Genomic DNA, 16420 nt, shown 5'->3' with positions numbered 1-16420 from the left:
ACGAAGACGAGCGCCATAAGCTTCGAAAGAAAGAAGAATGTGGAGTACTTGTTCCAATTAGAGACGAAAGAATCTTTGGAGCGCTGTTTGTTATGGCGGATATGAGAACGCTTCAGTTTATCCTTCTTCCTAGCGCTTGAACTTATCCGTGAATGAGACTCGGCACCAAATTTCTCCACTGTTATTTTTCATCGGAGAGAAGGTGCGAGAGACTTATTTGACATAGAAACTTTGACCACTGAGGAAATCGAACTCTCCAAATCCTTAGAAGCCTCAAACTTTTCATATGATACGTAGGATAACATCAAAAATGGCATCTATATGAGATTTGATACGGTAGGGGTACATCCTCAGAATTACCTTAAATTGAGCAATTCATATGGCCGAACCAGAGATCATTGCTGATATTTCGTTCCTAATGTTTTATGTTAATGTTGGGATTAACTGTAATTTAACTTTAACAAGTAACCTTATCATCATCACAGATGGAGAGCAAATTCAAACGTGGCACTTTTTCGCTCAGGAGCAGATTTTCTAAGAGAAAAGTAGAATTCAGACGTGAAGACGTTACTAAATGCGTTAAACAAATGTGCATACGAAACTTTATTCTAACCCTTAACCTGTGACATAAATGATTGATTTACTTGGATATCCCTAAAAAAGAATAAAAAGATGGGACAGGTGGGTAGCGCAGTGGTGAAGAGATTCGGCTGCGACTGTGCGGTCGATGTTTCGAGACCGTGCGGTGCTGTACAAGCTTTTTATACTCCGTAGTCGACAAATTGATACCGAACATGCTTGAGAGGATAAAAACATTCGGTGCATGGACTATGCCCGGCAAGTCATTGTAAAGACACTGCACGCACGCCTTCGTGAACCTCTATCGATTCTGAATTGAAGTCGAACGTGCAAGCGCATCCCCATAGGTGTTTGTTAACGCCAATCGCTCTGTCCTTTTTTCGTCCACACCTAAAAATTTGCTAGAAATACTTCGAAGGGAATTAAAGAGTGACTCTGTGCTCCGTAGAGGTGCAAGCGAACGGCTGAAGGAAAGTAAAAGAGAGCGCATATGACATATGTATCCTACAGTAGAAGATGCGAGTAGTTGTGAGTTTCTGTGAGTACGGTATCAATCAACAATTAATTTCTGCCAAGCAAAAAGTTTTTTTTTGAAAGCACTTCTGCTGAAGTTAGTTAATTATTGGTGTTATATTGGCTAGTCCGCTCCAATGTGGAGGAAATAACGTCTGCAAGTTTTTTTTTTCCATCCGGCAGCTCACCTAGTTCCCAACAGCAGTATAATTTAACAAGATCGTCTACACGCTAGTAGGTGCCAGTGCATCATACCAGGTTGTAAAAACAATAAAAAGGATTTGGGGATGCAAAACCATCACAGATTTCTTGTAAACCGGGTGTTGCGGCTTTTAGAAAAGCCGAGAAAGTCTGTCTAAACCAAAGTTCCAGTCAGTTAATCATCCATGAGAAAAAAACTTCCATAATCATAATAAAATCATAACCATAATAAAATATTGTGACATCGGAGTGCGATCAGTGTCTTTCTTTGCAGGTTGCATTCTTCTTCTTTTTTTTCAATTTCCACGTGTTCACCCTCATACATTTGTCTCTGCTGTTTCTTATACGGACATCGGTCACTCGTGCGGTGCGCTTTTAAACTAATTTTTCTTGAAATTATCGTTTCTTTCTTCCTCCCCCTTACCATGCAGTTGCCATTATTTCGATGTTTATCGTGTTTATGTTACATTTATATATCGTATCTGATACATCGTTCAAGACCCACTGAACTGGTGGACGTTGCAACGTTATAATTTTCGACACTATGCTTGTTGTGGGAAAAAGCACTGAAAATAGAAAGAATGCAGCATTGTTTTTAAACAAAGCAGAAAGGTTTAGAAGCGAAACAAAAATTTGTCTCAGCTGAAGATGGTAATGGATGAAACTGGAAAAAAGGGAGCGAAAAATGACTGAGACAGATAACGTGGTATCGGTTGGAGCGGAGCATAGTGTGGGGAGACGCTGCTGGTCGTAAAGCTCAATCCTTGTAACAAGTGTTCATGGTCCGCTCATGGAAAGCACGAATTTTTGTGCCTAACCAACTTTCAGTAGGGGTACGGATGCTATGAAAGGTCATGCAGGATAACTGGTAAGAAATTGATGTGGTTTAATCCAAACGTCGAACTATGAAATGGTGTTAGCTATTCAAACGATCAACCAAAAAATTGTAAAGAAATCCAGAAGAAACGGTCGAACCTTCACACAGCCGATAGTGCGCTCTTAGCAGATACCGTTATCGACGCTATTCTGGCACAAATCCAAGGACAGAAGTGGGCGGCGTCGAGCAGTCGGCTAAATCCGGCTTTTCCACGTATATAAGGCAGAACAGAAGTGATGATACGTCAACATACACGGCTTGATCTGAAGCCACCTCGACGTCTAGAGCTTCATCTCCTCCAAAAGCTGCTAGAACTAACGTTTTGCCGAATTTCTTCGCTTGATTTTTAGCGATGGTGAGTTCGATTGAAATCGTTGTAACTTTGTAGAATAACTTATACACTTGAATTTTAATTAATAATTAACAATTAACGTCGTACTAATTGAGTTCAATTGTATCTAGTCAACTTTCGGAAACCACTATGGGAAACGTTTCTTCCTTCGCTTCTAACCGTTCGTTATTTTGACATTCGGTTATCAAATAGATCAAATATCATAATAATTTCTGATGTGTCCCCCGCATTCCACTGTAGATTTCCTCCTTCAGATTCGCACCATATTCCTCATATCATTATCGGCATCGCCTATGATGGCGTGTTTTGGAGGAGGAGGAGGAGGCGCATGCTGTCCTCCTGCTGCCCCAGCATGCCCTCCACCTGCTGTGCCTTGCGCAGCGTGAGTGCAACTCGTACTTTGTTGAGACCATTTTCAGTGCTTAATCATATTTTCAGTAATAGTGATAATATTTCAGACCAGCTTATGCACCAGTTCCAGCTCCAGCACCCTTACCGGCTCCAGCACCACTACCAGCTCTAGCGCCACTACCACCTTCTTCTGGTTATGCAGTCGGAGGTGGAGGGGCATATGTACCTGAGGCTGGAGGACCTGCTCCCATGGCCGCTCCTTCTCTACCTTCTCTACCTCGAATAATTGTGGTACCTGCAACAGTTGCAACTGGAGGTGCAGGCATTGCAGGTGCTGGAGGAGGCGTTGGTGGCGCACCTGCGATCGGAGGAATTGGAGGCGGAGTTGCCGGCGGATGTCCGACAGGAGGCGGTGGAGGATCATACGTTGGTGGAGCAGGAGCTGGAGGATGTGGCGAAGGCGGAGGTGGTGGTGGAGGATCATACGTCACCAGTGGAGGAGCAGCAGTTGGAGGAGGACCGGCTTACGTCGGAGGTGCTGGTGGCGGTGGCGGAGGCTCGTATGCGACAGCAGGTGGACCCGTTGTTGGAGGAGGTCCAGCCTACGTCGGAGGTGCTGGTGGAGGTGGCGGCGGCTCGTATGCGACAGCAGGTGGAACTGGAATAGGAGGAGGTCCAATCTTTGTTGGGGCAGCTAGCGGTGGCGCCGAGTCGTACGGTACAGAAGGTGGACCTGCTGTTGGAGGAGGTCCAGCCTACGTTGGAGGTGCTGGTGGCGGTGGCGGAACGTATGCCACAGGAGGTGGACCTGTTGTTGGCGGAGGTCCAGCCTACGTTGGAGGTGGTGGCGGAGGCGGAACGTATGCCACAGGAGGTGGACCTGTTGTTGGCGGAGGTCCAGCCTACGTTGGAGGTGGTGGCGGAGGCGGAACGTATGCCACAGGAGGTGGACCTGTTGTTGGCGGAGGTCCAGCCTACGTTGGAGGTGGTGGCGGCGGAGGCGGAACGTATGCCACAGGAGGTGGACCTGTTGTTGGCGGAGGTCCAGCCTACGTTGGAGGTGGTGGCGGAGGCGGAACGTATGCCACAGGAGGTGGACCTGTTGTTGGAGGAGGTCCAGCCTACGTTGGAGGTGGTGGCGGTGGCGGAACGTATGCCACAGGAGGAGGACCCGCAGTTGGAGGAGGTCCAGCCTACGTCGGAGGTGCTGGTGGCGGCACGTATACCACAGGAGGTGGACCTGCGTGAGGAGGTCCAGCCTACGTCGGAGGCCTGGGTGGGGACTTACGAGGGGGGGGGGAGGAGGTCCGGCATATGTCGGAGGTGGTTCAGGATCATACGCCGGAGGTGGTGCATCATACACCAGTGGACAAGCTGCAGTAATTGGCGTCGCACCTGCTATCGGAAATGGAGCAAGCATTTCGCACAACGGTGCCGCCGGCGGACCGGTGAGAAGTCGTTTCCTTGTTTCTTGAATAAGAAGTTTTATCTTTTATCTCACTAGTCGTAACTTCAGGCAAATGGAGTCCAGCCTTTTAGTGATTCGAAAACTGCTGGAGTTGAGGAGGTGATCTTGTTTGTATTCTGACGTATTTTTTTTTTCCGTAAATTTTATAAATTTGATGTGTAGGTAATCATCTTAATCAGGGATTTTGAAGGAGTCTTCTCACTCTTATTTGACACAATAGTGCGGCAAATATTTAAGTCACTGCAGTCTTACTGTTTCAGACGAATTCCGTCCAGGAGTCTCCGCTGGATACAGCAGAAGCAGAGGAAGAAGGTCAGAAGTACTCACCAAGACGTCAGTCGTTCGCAACCGCTTGAAATTTTCACGTGTTATCGTTCGTTGTGCTCAGACCTCAGCTGTTTGTAAATAGTGATTCGTTTGATCGAAAAGCTAGGTGACTGTAAGTATTTCGCGATAAATTATTGTAAATGAAGCAATATCGAGTACCGAGCAGAAAGATCTGTAGCGACTAGTCGTTTAGATATTTCATAGTGATTATTGATTTCTGACTCTTGAACGTATCCTTCACGTCATTTATTTGAATTTATTACATTATAAAAACAGAAATTAATGAACAATTTAATCCATTTGGTCAATCAGTGTAACTAGTTATTGTGTCGCCATAGTACGTTCACTTTCTTCTTGAACCTGAAAATTATTTTAGTTCTCAGTCGTCTCAGCTTTTTGACCTTATTGTTGTTGTTTTAAAAAAAAATACGGAAGAGCAATTCAGCAAACACGTTCAAGTTGCTGCTGATTGTGCTTTGACGTAAGCAGCACTAATCAGGAAAAGACTTTTGGACTTTGCGGGACTCAACCGCACATTCCCGTCCTCTGTTGCGTCCATCATCCCAAAAAGTAAGGTTCGCATAGCTCAAATGACTGGAGTCGGGCATATTTTTGTTTGTGACTCTTATAAGTCACAGTATACAAAAATAGGCCCGACCCCCAGTGAACAACTTGTCCATTCAAAGACAGCGAAAATTTTCGTTTTTTTATTTGGTCACGTTGTCGACGTTACACTTGAGTGAAAGTAAGTTCTTGTCAGTTTAATACATCAAAAGCTACTGCAGCATCATTGGTGCATATTACCACGATCCCAAGAACATATTCAAGAACACCGTACTCACCCACAGTATCTATGGGAATACAAAAGACCTGAAGTGTGCTGCAAACGTAAGCGCTTCCACTCAAAGTGGCGCGATGGGACTGTTGCCCATCTCTCCAATCCGATTAGATTGAATGAAGGTCCCACTTCGAGCCGAAGTTCCTGCGCAACTGTTCCAGACTTCAGGTCGTTTTGATGATGATAGCTTTTTTGAAGGCAGCGTATCACGAAATTGACGTAGTTGGGAAACTTGTGGGAAAAAATAGCGTTCCAGGTGAAGATCACGAGTAGTCGTCCTGCTCAATTTATCCTAATCGTCCGGTAAAACGACATGGAAAACGGCGTTTGTGTATGTGCTACGTCCAGAAGCGAGCAGTTGAAGATCAATGAAACCTCCTCACCACCCTGCTCAAGTAAAACCCTTTGAATAGGCTGCTGAGGGAATAGAGAAACATGTACAAGGGTGGCTCGTTCTAACGTACCTCGTAGGAACAAACGTCGTTCCTATGCCATTTTTCAGGAAACGTAGGGGAAATTGCATGCTCCCACGCTCATACTCGTAATCTACATTTCAAGCTCTATATTTTCCCACAGGTTTCCCAACTACGTCAGTTTCGTGAAACGCGGTCCTCAACGGCAGCATACCACGAATCTGAGGTGGTGCGGATTTCAGGTGGAGTATCCGTATACGGGGTCGTAAGTTATGGGGACAGGGGTAGTTCCACTCACCTCTCCCTGCATCACTGCAAACAGCCGGCCCCTGAATGCTGCTTTGTACAACGCCATCTACTGCAACGCTCAACCCCTTGCGCCGCCTCCACCCTGCGATTCGTCGAAAATCGATTCGGACTGCCCCGATAGGCAGTAAGGAACGCTACGCGTGCAAGGGTGGCGCGCTGCAATAGAAGCCATCGTACAAAACAGCATTCAGGGGCCGGCTGCTTGCATTGGTTCAGGGAGAGATGAGCGGAGCCACCCCGGTCTCCTTATTCTACGACTGCGACAGATTCGTGGTATGCTGCCTTTAAGTAGCGACGTTATGTCATACACTTCCATTCTTCAAGGTAAGTGAGAACGTGCGACTAACAAATACGTACATTCAGTGCCAAAATTGCACAGCCTGGTGACCGCGAAGCTCCTGCTGAAATGCGTTCGCTTATGCACTCTTTCGTCTCTCTGCCTTCACCTAAACGCCCGATTGTTGGCGCCATGGCGACTACGGACGAAAAATTTTGGCGCCAGATGCACGAGAAGAATTAAGTCGGATTTTTTTCTTTCTTTTACGACAAGCAACTCTCTACAGAATTTTCGCGCTTCTGTTGACCATCGAGCAGGCACACGCATTTTTATTCCGTACGCATAGTAGTTGGGTGAAAACGTAGCGCAGTCCTTTTCTACTACTGGTCACTCTGCCGTACAAGCGGCTTTGAAATTCTTCATGTGAATGGTCACGGTGTGTGTGTGATGACGGACGTACCTCCCCTCCTTAAAACCTGCTTCGATCTTTATCTACCTTGTCTTAGTTGAACACGTACCATTGTTGTCCTGACGACAACTTTATTTCTGTTCCGTGGCATTCCGTGTCTGTAGTACTGTCAAAGCGACACGAAACACGTTACAGTCACATAAGCAGCTGCGCAGAGAGTTGAAGCGTAAAGGTTAGAATCGAGTGAGGACACTTGTTAGCGTCATTTACCGCAGCAGATCGCGATGGTCCCACGTCGACCCGCCATCTCCATCGCGCCGCTTCCTGTGCAGCCGCGTACGCAACTGCACCGCGCTTCATGTCGTCTTGACCCGACAATATGTTCGATTGCTTCACTTCACCTCGAGTGATCATTAACCTGCTCGGTGTACTCTTGTGGTGATATCTGGTTTTCTGAGAACATCTACTTTCACTCAGATGTTCTTATTGACAACTGATTCCAACTGATTCACTGAAAACTGAGGACGGAAACTATCTAGTACTTTTTCTTCTAGAAACTTTCGTCTATGAGAGTATCTAGATAAACTTCGAAATAAAGATCAGGCAACACCTCGACGCTTTTGAATTGTTCGGAAGTTCTCTGAAGATATGGATGTGCTGTCAAATACAACGTAACTGGTACAGGAGTCAAGACTTCGTCTCTAAATTCATCTTAGTTTCAAAAGTTCATTGTGAAACGCTCACGTTTGTAATCGTATCCGCCTCTTGTGTTTCTTGTTGTTGTTGTTGTTGTTCTTCGTTTTGTTGCCGAGAGGTACGAACTACCTTAAAATTTGAAAGCGCTACTCTGATCCCTGTCAAAATCTTTAGAAAGGAGGAACTTACAGAAGCTGCGACATCAGCACGAGGTTTGTACGCTGCGCTTACCGGTGGTATTGCTGGAGCCGGTGCGACAGCACCAGCAGCGTAGCCACCACTTGGATAACTTGGAACGGGCTGGTAGGATGGGGCTGGTTGGTAGGACGGAGCAGGTTGATAGGAGGGAGCAGCTTGGTAGGATGGAGCAGCTTGGTAGGACGGAGCAGTCTGGTAGACGGGGGCAGCTTGGTAGGATGGAGGCTGGACGTAGGACGGTGCTTGTGCGTATGAACCCATCATTGGGCCTCCATGCATCATAATGCTGAAAACTGACTTTTCTTTTCCGTTGATGAACTAATTTAATCAGAACAGTTTTGTTCACCCTACACCGCCACCGCATGGTGGCATAGTTGGGGCACAGTGCATCATAGGAGCACAACAAATGCCACCACCACCACCACCGAAGCAAGAAATCGTTGTCCGGACCAATGAGAGCAGTAGGATTGATGTGGAGACCTAGGTAGGATTAGTATTAGACGATCAGAATACAGAGAAACAGCATTTTTGCACACTTACACTCACCATATCGTATTGCAGAGATGCCGATGTTCATCCGGCGTGCATCGTTTATATGCGGCCTGACCACGGATCTTAGTGTCCAGCCGGTCAACGGCGGTGAATCGTCACATCTTTCTGTTATATGCAGAAAAAGTCGTGCGTCTACTGGTTCCGACACATCATCACATAAGTTAGTGGTTAGTGTTACAAGTCACTGAGGCTATGATATATACTGTACGATTATCCACATTAAGTTTTTCTTATCAAGACGCGTTCGCTCATGAGTCCTTCGAATAACGTCATAACGTTTTTGGTTATACTATTGTAGGGAGATTAGGATAAATCGTAGTTCCCAACTTTTCCTTCGCTTCGTCTGAATTCTCATATTTCACTCTTCTTCGAAGAGCTGCATAGTGTTCCACTCCTCTTGTCATTATGGTCATCTTGTAGAAAATGTCAGAGTCTGACATAAGTTTTGCAGCTCAACATTCATTCACCGCGAGCAACTCATCGTAATCCAGAAATTTTACGACGAGGACAACAGTATGAAGTTGCCAGATCCAGTTGAGAAAACGCTGGACACCTCGAAGAACTCTGCGTATGTAAGTGTCGTGTATGTGTAGTGTGCATGTAAGGTGGGTTATTCTGATTTGTTTCAAGTACAATTTGTCTATTAATGTTTTTGTATTCATGTTGTTGTTTGCTTACTTGTTTTTCGTTCATGTTCTTGCTGTTCAGTTGTAAAACAGAATACGTCTCTAAGCGTGCTTTTACAGCAACAATTTTTAAAAGGAAAGTAACGAAAACAGAAGAATGAGTACGCTACTAGCGACCAGGCATTAAAAACAGTGTTCCGGAAAATTTTCGCGCTTGGAACCCCGCCATTAGTAGCTGTGAGCTGGAGCGTAGTTCACAAACGCCATAGGAGCGCACGAGCTCCTACCACCAAACAGCCGGGAATTTGAAAAGTCGGAAGCAATCAGACCTACCTACCCGTCCGCTCGAATGGTCGTCCGACAAAAAGAAGGACGCGCTCTCACAAAATGAGGGGAATTTTCTCCATCAGTCGTGCGAAAATGTAAAAATTTTTTGCTCAGAGAATATTGATTCGGAGATATAAGTCGGAACGAAATTTTGCTTAGTGGAGACTGTTGAGCGCTTTTCCAATTGAAACGTTCAATCAATATGTGTGTGCTTTTTCTTTGTGGATCGTTCCCACCTGCATCCATCATTTTTCTGAAGTTCTTCGTAAATGAGAAGCTTGTATTCGAAGTTATTCTTAAGGCTGCATTTCAAAAAGAAAGAGCTCGCATCTTTCATTAGATTGTGTGAAACTATTAGATTGAAAAGGGGAGTCTGTGGTGAAACTTCGTTTTTGTTTCGATTTTAGTTATGTAATAAATGAATCAGGCATCCACAGTTAAGGATGAAATTTTATTACGACTCACGTTTCCACTTGTCACCTTCTTCAAAGCCTAAAATCATTAAGAAATAAGAAATCTACCTTAAGAAGAACATCAAGGAAAACAAAACCAAAGAATTTTTTCTCGACAACTTTTACCAATATTAATACTATGGTTATGATTCATGTTTGGTTAGGGCAGATACGGATGGAGTGCACAGCCGCGCCCCTCAAAAAACGCGTATTCTGCGTGCTTTGTCCAGAACCTTGTAGCGGAGGTAAAGGTCCGGAAACTTGAACGCAAACAAACTTGACAACGGGAACGAAGGTCATGTATTTTCCTCCTGACTGCGTACAAAACAAAGGAAACGCGTGCGCTGCGGCAGTTGCGTTGCGGTCACACTTTGTAGAATCGGAGTGCCAACTGCGCACGTCAAAATCACCTATAGCGTTTTGCAGTTGCTTGAACAGTTGCACTTTTGCTGACACTCTTGCCAGTTGTAATCTGATTGAACAAAGTAAGGGTCCCAGCGCTTCACTTCGAGCGGAACCGCTTGTGCAATTGCACCGAAGTTCATGTCATTCTGATCTGACTGTAAGTCGTAGATGAACAATTGAAGATTGAATATTGGCACCTGCGTCGCAGAAAGAGTCAGCGATATTGGGTATATGCTATAAGCAGGAATTTGCGGGGTGTTCGCACGGAATGCTATATGGAGCACGAAAATATTCCTCTATTTTGAAATTTTCCGTTTATTTGGCTCACAATCTATGTTATTAATATTGTCGTTACTGTTGCTGTTCAACGTTGTTCGAGAAGAGCTCTCCCACTTATCGTAAAATCACGTCTTTCGAGATGTCGCGCTTCCTTTCTATGAAGTGCTGCTGACAGTCAATGACTGTAATCCTTTCTCCTTGCTCCTGAATTGCAAACACTATGCGCGCAAAAGTAAATCTCATTACATTCCTGATTCTGCATCGGACTAAATCGTTCTACGATCACATTATCATTGAAAAGCGGATTTCACAATTGTGATACGATCTCAAAAAACAATTTAGCATCACTCTCAAGAACACAGTGCGGATTATTAGATTTGGGTGATGCTGAAACGAAAGTTGACGCGATGCAGTTTCGGCGTGTTTCCGTTACTAATGGCATCGTCCTCGTGACACCAAACATCAGTCAGGCGGAAGGAATGTTGGCCGATCAACGACGAAATGTTGGAAAGATCCGCCCACATCTGAACTTCAAAACCTGGAAAGCATATGAGTGTCGAGGAATGTAGTGAAGAAGGCTATGAACACAACTATTCTACGCTTACCTCTCGAACACCCACTATTTTTCTTGCTTTTTGTGCTCCAAGACGTATTATAAGCGGCACGAACGTGTGTTCGCCTCCACCGAACGCTTCGTCATGCTTCATGATGCTGAGAGTATCTGGTTTCGCGCCTTTAGAAGAGAAGAGTCGAAGCTCTATGTCAGTGTCAACGATAGAAGATCAGGAACGCAGTCGTATGCACAAAGAAAAGTAAAATTATTTGGCGTTACAGGTTGCACGATTTAGTTTATCGAAAACCGTTCTACTCTCGTCCTTCTACTTCGTACCTTGAAGAAGGACCATTACCGACGGTGTTCAACAACACAAGAAATGCATAGCAGGAGAGCCGACAATCAGGTAGTTCGATTTCTTCACCGATCCGTTTAAAGAAAAAATATGATGCTTATTATGTTCTTCTAGAACTTGTGCACGTCATTGGGAGAAATGGGAAAATGACTGCCATCCCAGTTGAGAAATCTGAAGATCAGAAGAACAACTGAGGCAGGTAAATTTCCTCCCTCTTCTCGCGCCGTCTCTTAGAACAGCCATACTTATACGTTATACATTGCTTCATACTAACTAGTAAAATACCATCACTGCAAGATTTTGCGGAGTGTTTTTGTTTGTCTTCCGCAACAATTGCTTGCCTATTATGGACAAATGTCATTTTTTTTTGTCAATATCCATCTATCAATCTATATCTACCAATACCAAATCCTTTTTCCACTCACGCTATTCTTCACAATGTAGTCATTGTCAAATAATTGTACAGCCTAACACACGTTCATAAATTTCAACGATTGCAAAGCAAACAAAAGAAAAAAAGCGTTAGCGCATCCCAGACGGATTGATACACCAGAGACCTCATCCTTTTCTATACTATAGTATAACGGAAAAATTCGAGATTTGAATTGTAAGTAGGTACACTGAACATTGTATCAAACAGCTGCAAAAAGTGTTCGGAAATCCTTCCGGGACATGCGAAGCTTTGAATAACTTCATTTTGAAACAAAAATATCGCTACGTTTCATTGAATTAAATGTCCTTTTTGTTTTTCCCCACTAGGGACAATGACAGGGACGAGAACAAACAATGATCATTAAGAATATGTAATATGGAATATGTTCGTGATCCTGTGGACGACTTCATTTTTTTTCCTGCAGAAAAAACTCTTCTAGCTCTACCTAGCACCAAATTTGTCGTTGTCCATTCGTCGTCGTAGGATATTTCTGATACATTTTTGTGTTGATTCACTAAAAATAATCAATTATTCGTGGAATGCTTGCTCAACACCAGCCCGATAACATTAAAACAGCTGTATATACACAATATCCATATAACGGCGTTTTCAATGCATTTCAGTCATTGAAGTGAATTTCATGATGGCAAGAAACCTTGCTCTCCTGCTCCTACTCGTTGTCACTACCTCTGCTATAGTGAGTCCTTTTTGATCACCCTCATGTTAGAGAAACAAGAGTTAAAGTATGTGAAACAATTGTACATTCATTAATGCTCAAATGTTCTAGATACTCTTAATTTAGTTTAACAAATGTGATGCTCCTTCGAAAAAGAAGTACCAGACACATTTTCAATGACAGTGCGGTTGTTGTAGTTGTTTTTTTTACCGTTCAGTTACTGAAGAACTATGTATTGAGGTCTTCGCAAAAACTTTCTTTTTAGAATTTGAATTTTTGATTCTATTCTGTAGGGAGCACCTATGTTGTATTCACTTTAAAACATCCCAGGAAGTCTAGGAAAGGATTTTTGGAAACTTAAAAACTGTTTTCAGACCTGGTTGAGTAGGAGCAAACTCAGGGCAATGAACTTGTTCATACTGTTCTACTGTTGTCAAGGTTCAAAACCACTCAGATGGCACCGGGGCAGAAATTTTGAAAATTTTCACTACAAAGAATTTGCATCAACCCAATAATTGTTGTGAAATGTCCAGGAGATCGCTGATGTTGAAAACCTTTAATTTTCCTTGTGAATCCAAACTACAAGCCTTTGCATCCGGGGAAATGAAGACAACTCCCTGGTTTTTCCATTTTCACCTGAAAAGATTTCAACGAGTGCTACTCACACATCCAAAAAGAGGGCGTCAAAAATTTTATCGATCGGACCAGATATTATTTACAGTGAAGCTGTTATACTGACCTTTTATCGTTTAAGTGGCCATTCGACGCAATATTTGGTAGCAAGACAACGACTGTCGCTCCATCGGTGGTACCAACACATGAAGAAGGTCCAATGACGCCGAGTCCGGATACAAAGCCCAACAGTGCCCCTGGTAGTGCACCAATCGACTCTGGAGAAGATGAAGACGAGAAGGAGAATGAGTAATTAGAAGTTTGAAAGTGTAGACGTTGCAGCTTTCTCAATAACATTCGTTCTATATTCACATACGTTACGTTCCATTCATGTAACATCTTTGTGTATCCACAAATCCATCTCTATCTCTATCTCACATAGATAAATATTTTCTTCTCGTTTTGATGTTTTTATTACAATATTTTACGTATCCTTCAAAAGTCATTCGTGTGGAAGTGTACCCTCTTTGAATTTCTTTGAATTTCTAAATTAAACTTCCGAGGTCTCCCCTCTTTGACGAAACAGACCATCCTGGCTCCGCAGTTCTCCATTCACTGCAGAAAAAATCAGCAGTAAAGTTCTCCATTGTTTCAAGAATTTGAGAAATAACTAGTTGCATTTGTACCGTTATCTGGTTCTGTTTAATCTGTTGGAAATCAGAATCCTGAGAAGTGGCGGCATGTTTTTCCCTTTAAGACACTTCAGTCGCGAAAAGTGCTACTGAAGTCGGCTGAGTTTGAATAGTTAATATTGGACAGCAGTTAATCCAGAAATGAGCAGAATGTGTGGCCGCAAAGAATGTGAAGGGCAAGGTTAGTATATCATGTATGTGTATGTGTGTATGTATATCATGTAGGGTGTATCGATAACTAAAGTTAACACACCACGAAATTGTGAATGTTGGAACCTCTCTACGAAAAGATAGAGTTGAGACTGTAGATCACTAGTTCATGCGCGGTCACATTCAACTCCCCCTCATCGCAACGGAAAAGGTCTTCGACTTCGAACTCACTCACCAGGCACTCTATAAGGTGCCATCCAATTGCACGTGCCTGCTAGTAGACGAAAATCAGTGAGGCTCCCTCACTGCAAGCGTGCGTATATCCGTCGCGCGTCATAAGATGCCTCTTAAAAAAAAAGTTCGGAAACGAAGGCAATTTCCCTCGAAGTTTTTCAGGATCATCAGAGGAAATTCAGCGTGATTGCGCTCATAATAGTGATTTAAACCCTTAAATCTATCTATCCAGAGGAGAGATTCCAACGTCGTCGATGTCGTGGTATGCTGCGTTTAAGATGGGACGTTTCACACGTGCGTTCAGAATTTCTCAACGAGTGAGTTGTAATGGGGGAGGGGGGTTGAAAAAGGAGAAAAAATGACGACGAATAGGATGTCGATGTTAACTAAATACACACTGTACACATAAATATTAAAGAGTGCAACGTGTTAAAAAAAAAGTAGATGGCGCGAAGTATTTCTTTTAATGATCTTACGAGAAAATTTTCACACCTTTTGCTCAGGAACTGGTTTGGGAAAACACTAACAAACGAAAAACATCGAGCTAAGGAGAAATGCAAGATCATAAGCACGAAAACAAGAGAAAGAGCATAAATTACACAAGAAGCCCTGAACTAATGCGTGCAGCATTGCTTTAGAGAGAGGTGTTTAAAAACCATGAGTTTTTCAGTCCACTGCGGGACCATCGAATACTTGAGTAATTGAAATTATTACAAGTAATGGGGCTGCGTATACAAGTCTGATTGCTGCCTGCTCTTGGTGGCTCTGCTTTAACTAAACCCAATCAGGCGTTTGAGATTATTGGGAACATTGGGAACGTACGAGCTGTATAACCTGCACTGTTATATGCCAAAAGCTTCCATACATTGCAAAAAAGTGCTGTCATCCAGCACCATGCTAAAGCCCATCTCCTGAAAGGTCGAATGCCTGAGAGAAACATGGAATCCTTGGGAACAAACACCCGTCTCGTTACACTGAAGTCGCTGTCTAGTGAACTCCAACAAGCCGCTCTCCACACTACTGCGTTATCTGCATGCACCGATGCTGATGAAAGGAAAGTAGGAGGCTGCGCAATAGCTGTTAAGAACAATTAAAACAACCTGTTGGAGGAGTATGGATCAAAGTAGTGAAAATGCGCCTTTGTACGATTCCGAGATCACTCAAACTCTGGATCGTAAGTGCTCACGCACCTACGGAAACTGTGGACGACCACAAGAAGGATGCGTTTTATGATGAATTCAACACGTTGATATCCAAGATAAAAAGCCAGCAGGCGGTAATTGTTGGAATTGATGCGAATGCAAAGATGGGACCTGAAAAATACTACGATGTGCTTGGAAAATGGTTCTATCCCTTGGTGCAGACATCGGACAACGGAAATCATCTGATAGACCTTTGCGAACAGACCAGTCTCATCAGTGCATCCAGGAATCTAGGATTAGTTTTTCTAATTTAGGAGGAATCATCGATGCCGTCTGTTTACGTGGCGTGGGACCTTTTCTGTTCAACTTTGTCGTCTATGACATAATGCGAAGAACAGTTGAGCAGTGTCTCGCCGATGTCATTCTAGCACCTTTTGCACGTACCTTGGTGGATCTCGAGTATGTCGACGATGTAGTAATATTCGCTTGTAGCAGCTCAAAGTTACGACATGTTGTTAACCTTGTATCCTCGAGACCCTCAACGGGAATCAGGTAGATGGACAACCTATCGAACTCGTGGATGAGTTCTGTTATCTGGGCTGTATGCTGAAAAACGATGGCAGCTACGGGAGAGATATTCAGCAAAGATGCGCTGAAGCTAACTCGGCATTCACCTCATTGACCAAGTGTGCGGTGTCAACTCCCATCGCCAACGAAGTCAAGCTGCCAGTCTACCTATCCGCAATTCTCTCATCATGATGTACCGATCGGAGAAGAGCAGCGCCGGCGACGGTGATGGAAAAGCTTGACTGCATGGAAAGAAAGTTGTTTAGACTGCTGCTAGACTACTTTTGGCCGTTGGTATGCCATAACGAAGAACTTTACTCGGAAATGGACATGGAATACCGGCGGACGACACGTAGAAAACGTCAACATCTTGCCCCGCCTTCTCAAATAGTCATGAAGAACTCTTCGCTTCTTTGGTCATGGTATGAGGAGACCGTCTGATCATCTTGTCCAAATAGTCCTGACGATGCTTCCAGATCCTAAATGGAAAAGACCTCCTGGTTGTAAAAGGAAGTTCTGGACGGAGGTGGTGAAGGAAGATCTAAGGACACTTGGCG

General features: G+C 44.0%; 6 protein-coding genes across 10 annotated transcripts; 5 read left to right on the top strand and 1 right to left on the bottom strand.

Moving 5' to 3' along the window:
• Window positions 1–2815: 2815 nt before the first annotated feature.
• RB195_005254 (uncharacterized protein) lies at window positions 2816–4697 on the top strand (the record flags this gene model as incomplete). Its single annotated transcript, XM_064177632.1, has 5 exons — window positions 2816–2904; window positions 2981–4107; window positions 4206–4321; window positions 4390–4440; window positions 4602–4697. 5 exons carry the CDS (start codon window positions 2816–2818, stop codon window positions 4695–4697), a joined length of 1479 nt encoding a protein of 492 aa, XP_064034756.1.
• Window positions 4698–7464: 2767 nt separating this feature from the next.
• On the bottom strand, window positions 7465–8357 carry RB195_005253 (uncharacterized protein; the record flags this gene model as incomplete). 2 transcript variants are annotated; one of them, XM_064177631.1, is made up of 4 exons in its annotated part: window positions 7465–7554; window positions 7659–7739; window positions 7800–8094; window positions 8155–8201. In XM_064177631.1, the coding sequence occupies 4 exons, from the start codon at window positions 8199–8201 to the stop codon at window positions 7465–7467; spliced, it is 513 nt and encodes a 170-aa protein (XP_064034755.1). The 2 variants fall into 2 exon arrangements, with proteins under 2 accessions (XP_064034755.1, XP_013302473.2); XM_013447019.2 differs by lacking the exon at window positions 7465–7554 and adding an exon at window positions 8355–8357 and having other exon boundaries at window positions 7641–7739; window positions 8155–8288.
• RB195_005251 (uncharacterized protein) lies at window positions 8261–11523 on the top strand (the record flags this gene model as incomplete). Of its 3 annotated transcripts, XM_064177629.1 has the most annotated exons (6): window positions 8261–8292; window positions 8370–8379; window positions 8435–8527; window positions 8812–8873; window positions 11346–11408; window positions 11472–11523. In XM_064177629.1, the coding sequence occupies 6 exons, from the start codon at window positions 8261–8263 to the stop codon at window positions 11521–11523; spliced, it is 312 nt and encodes a 103-aa protein (XP_064034751.1). The 3 variants fall into 3 exon arrangements, with proteins under 3 accessions (XP_064034751.1, XP_064034754.1, XP_064034752.1); XM_064177628.1 differs by lacking the exon at window positions 8261–8292 and having other exon boundaries at window positions 8378–8527; XM_064177627.1 differs by lacking the exons at window positions 8261–8292; window positions 11346–11408; window positions 11472–11523 and having other exon boundaries at window positions 8372–8527; window positions 8812–8898.
• RB195_005252 (uncharacterized protein) lies at window positions 10999–11265 on the top strand (the record flags this gene model as incomplete). The annotated part of the gene is made up of 1 exon (XM_064177630.1): window positions 10999–11265. The coding sequence occupies one exon, from the start codon at window positions 10999–11001 to the stop codon at window positions 11263–11265; it is 267 nt and encodes an 88-aa protein (XP_064034753.1).
• A 910-nt stretch (window positions 11524–12433) lies between the features above and the next one.
• Window positions 12434–13391, top strand: RB195_005250 (uncharacterized protein; the record flags this gene model as incomplete). Its single annotated transcript, XM_013447020.2, has 2 exons — window positions 12434–12487; window positions 13221–13391. The coding sequence occupies 2 exons, from the start codon at window positions 12434–12436 to the stop codon at window positions 13389–13391; spliced, it is 225 nt and encodes a 74-aa protein (XP_013302474.2).
• Window positions 13392–15267: 1876 nt separating this feature from the next.
• Window positions 15268–16304, top strand: RB195_005249 (uncharacterized protein; the record flags this gene model as incomplete). Of its 2 annotated transcripts, none has more annotated exons than XM_064177625.1 (3): window positions 15268–15328; window positions 15611–15755; window positions 16130–16304. In XM_064177625.1, the coding sequence occupies 3 exons, from the start codon at window positions 15268–15270 to the stop codon at window positions 16302–16304; spliced, it is 381 nt and encodes a 126-aa protein (XP_064034749.1). The 2 variants fall into 2 exon arrangements, with proteins under 2 accessions (XP_064034749.1, XP_064034750.1); XM_064177626.1 differs by lacking the exon at window positions 16130–16304 and adding an exon at window positions 15831–16055 and having other exon boundaries at window positions 15287–15563; window positions 15611–15771.
• Window positions 16305–16420: the final 116 nt, after the last annotated feature.

The sequence above is a fragment of the Necator americanus genome, chromosome I, assembly GCF_031761385.1.
Source record: "Necator americanus strain Aroian chromosome I, whole genome shotgun sequence".
Taxonomy (NCBI): Eukaryota; Metazoa; Nematoda; class Chromadorea; order Rhabditida; family Ancylostomatidae; genus Necator; species Necator americanus.
The sequence above is the reverse complement of the archived record's forward strand: the minus strand, read 5'-3'. Positions and strand labels throughout refer to the sequence as shown.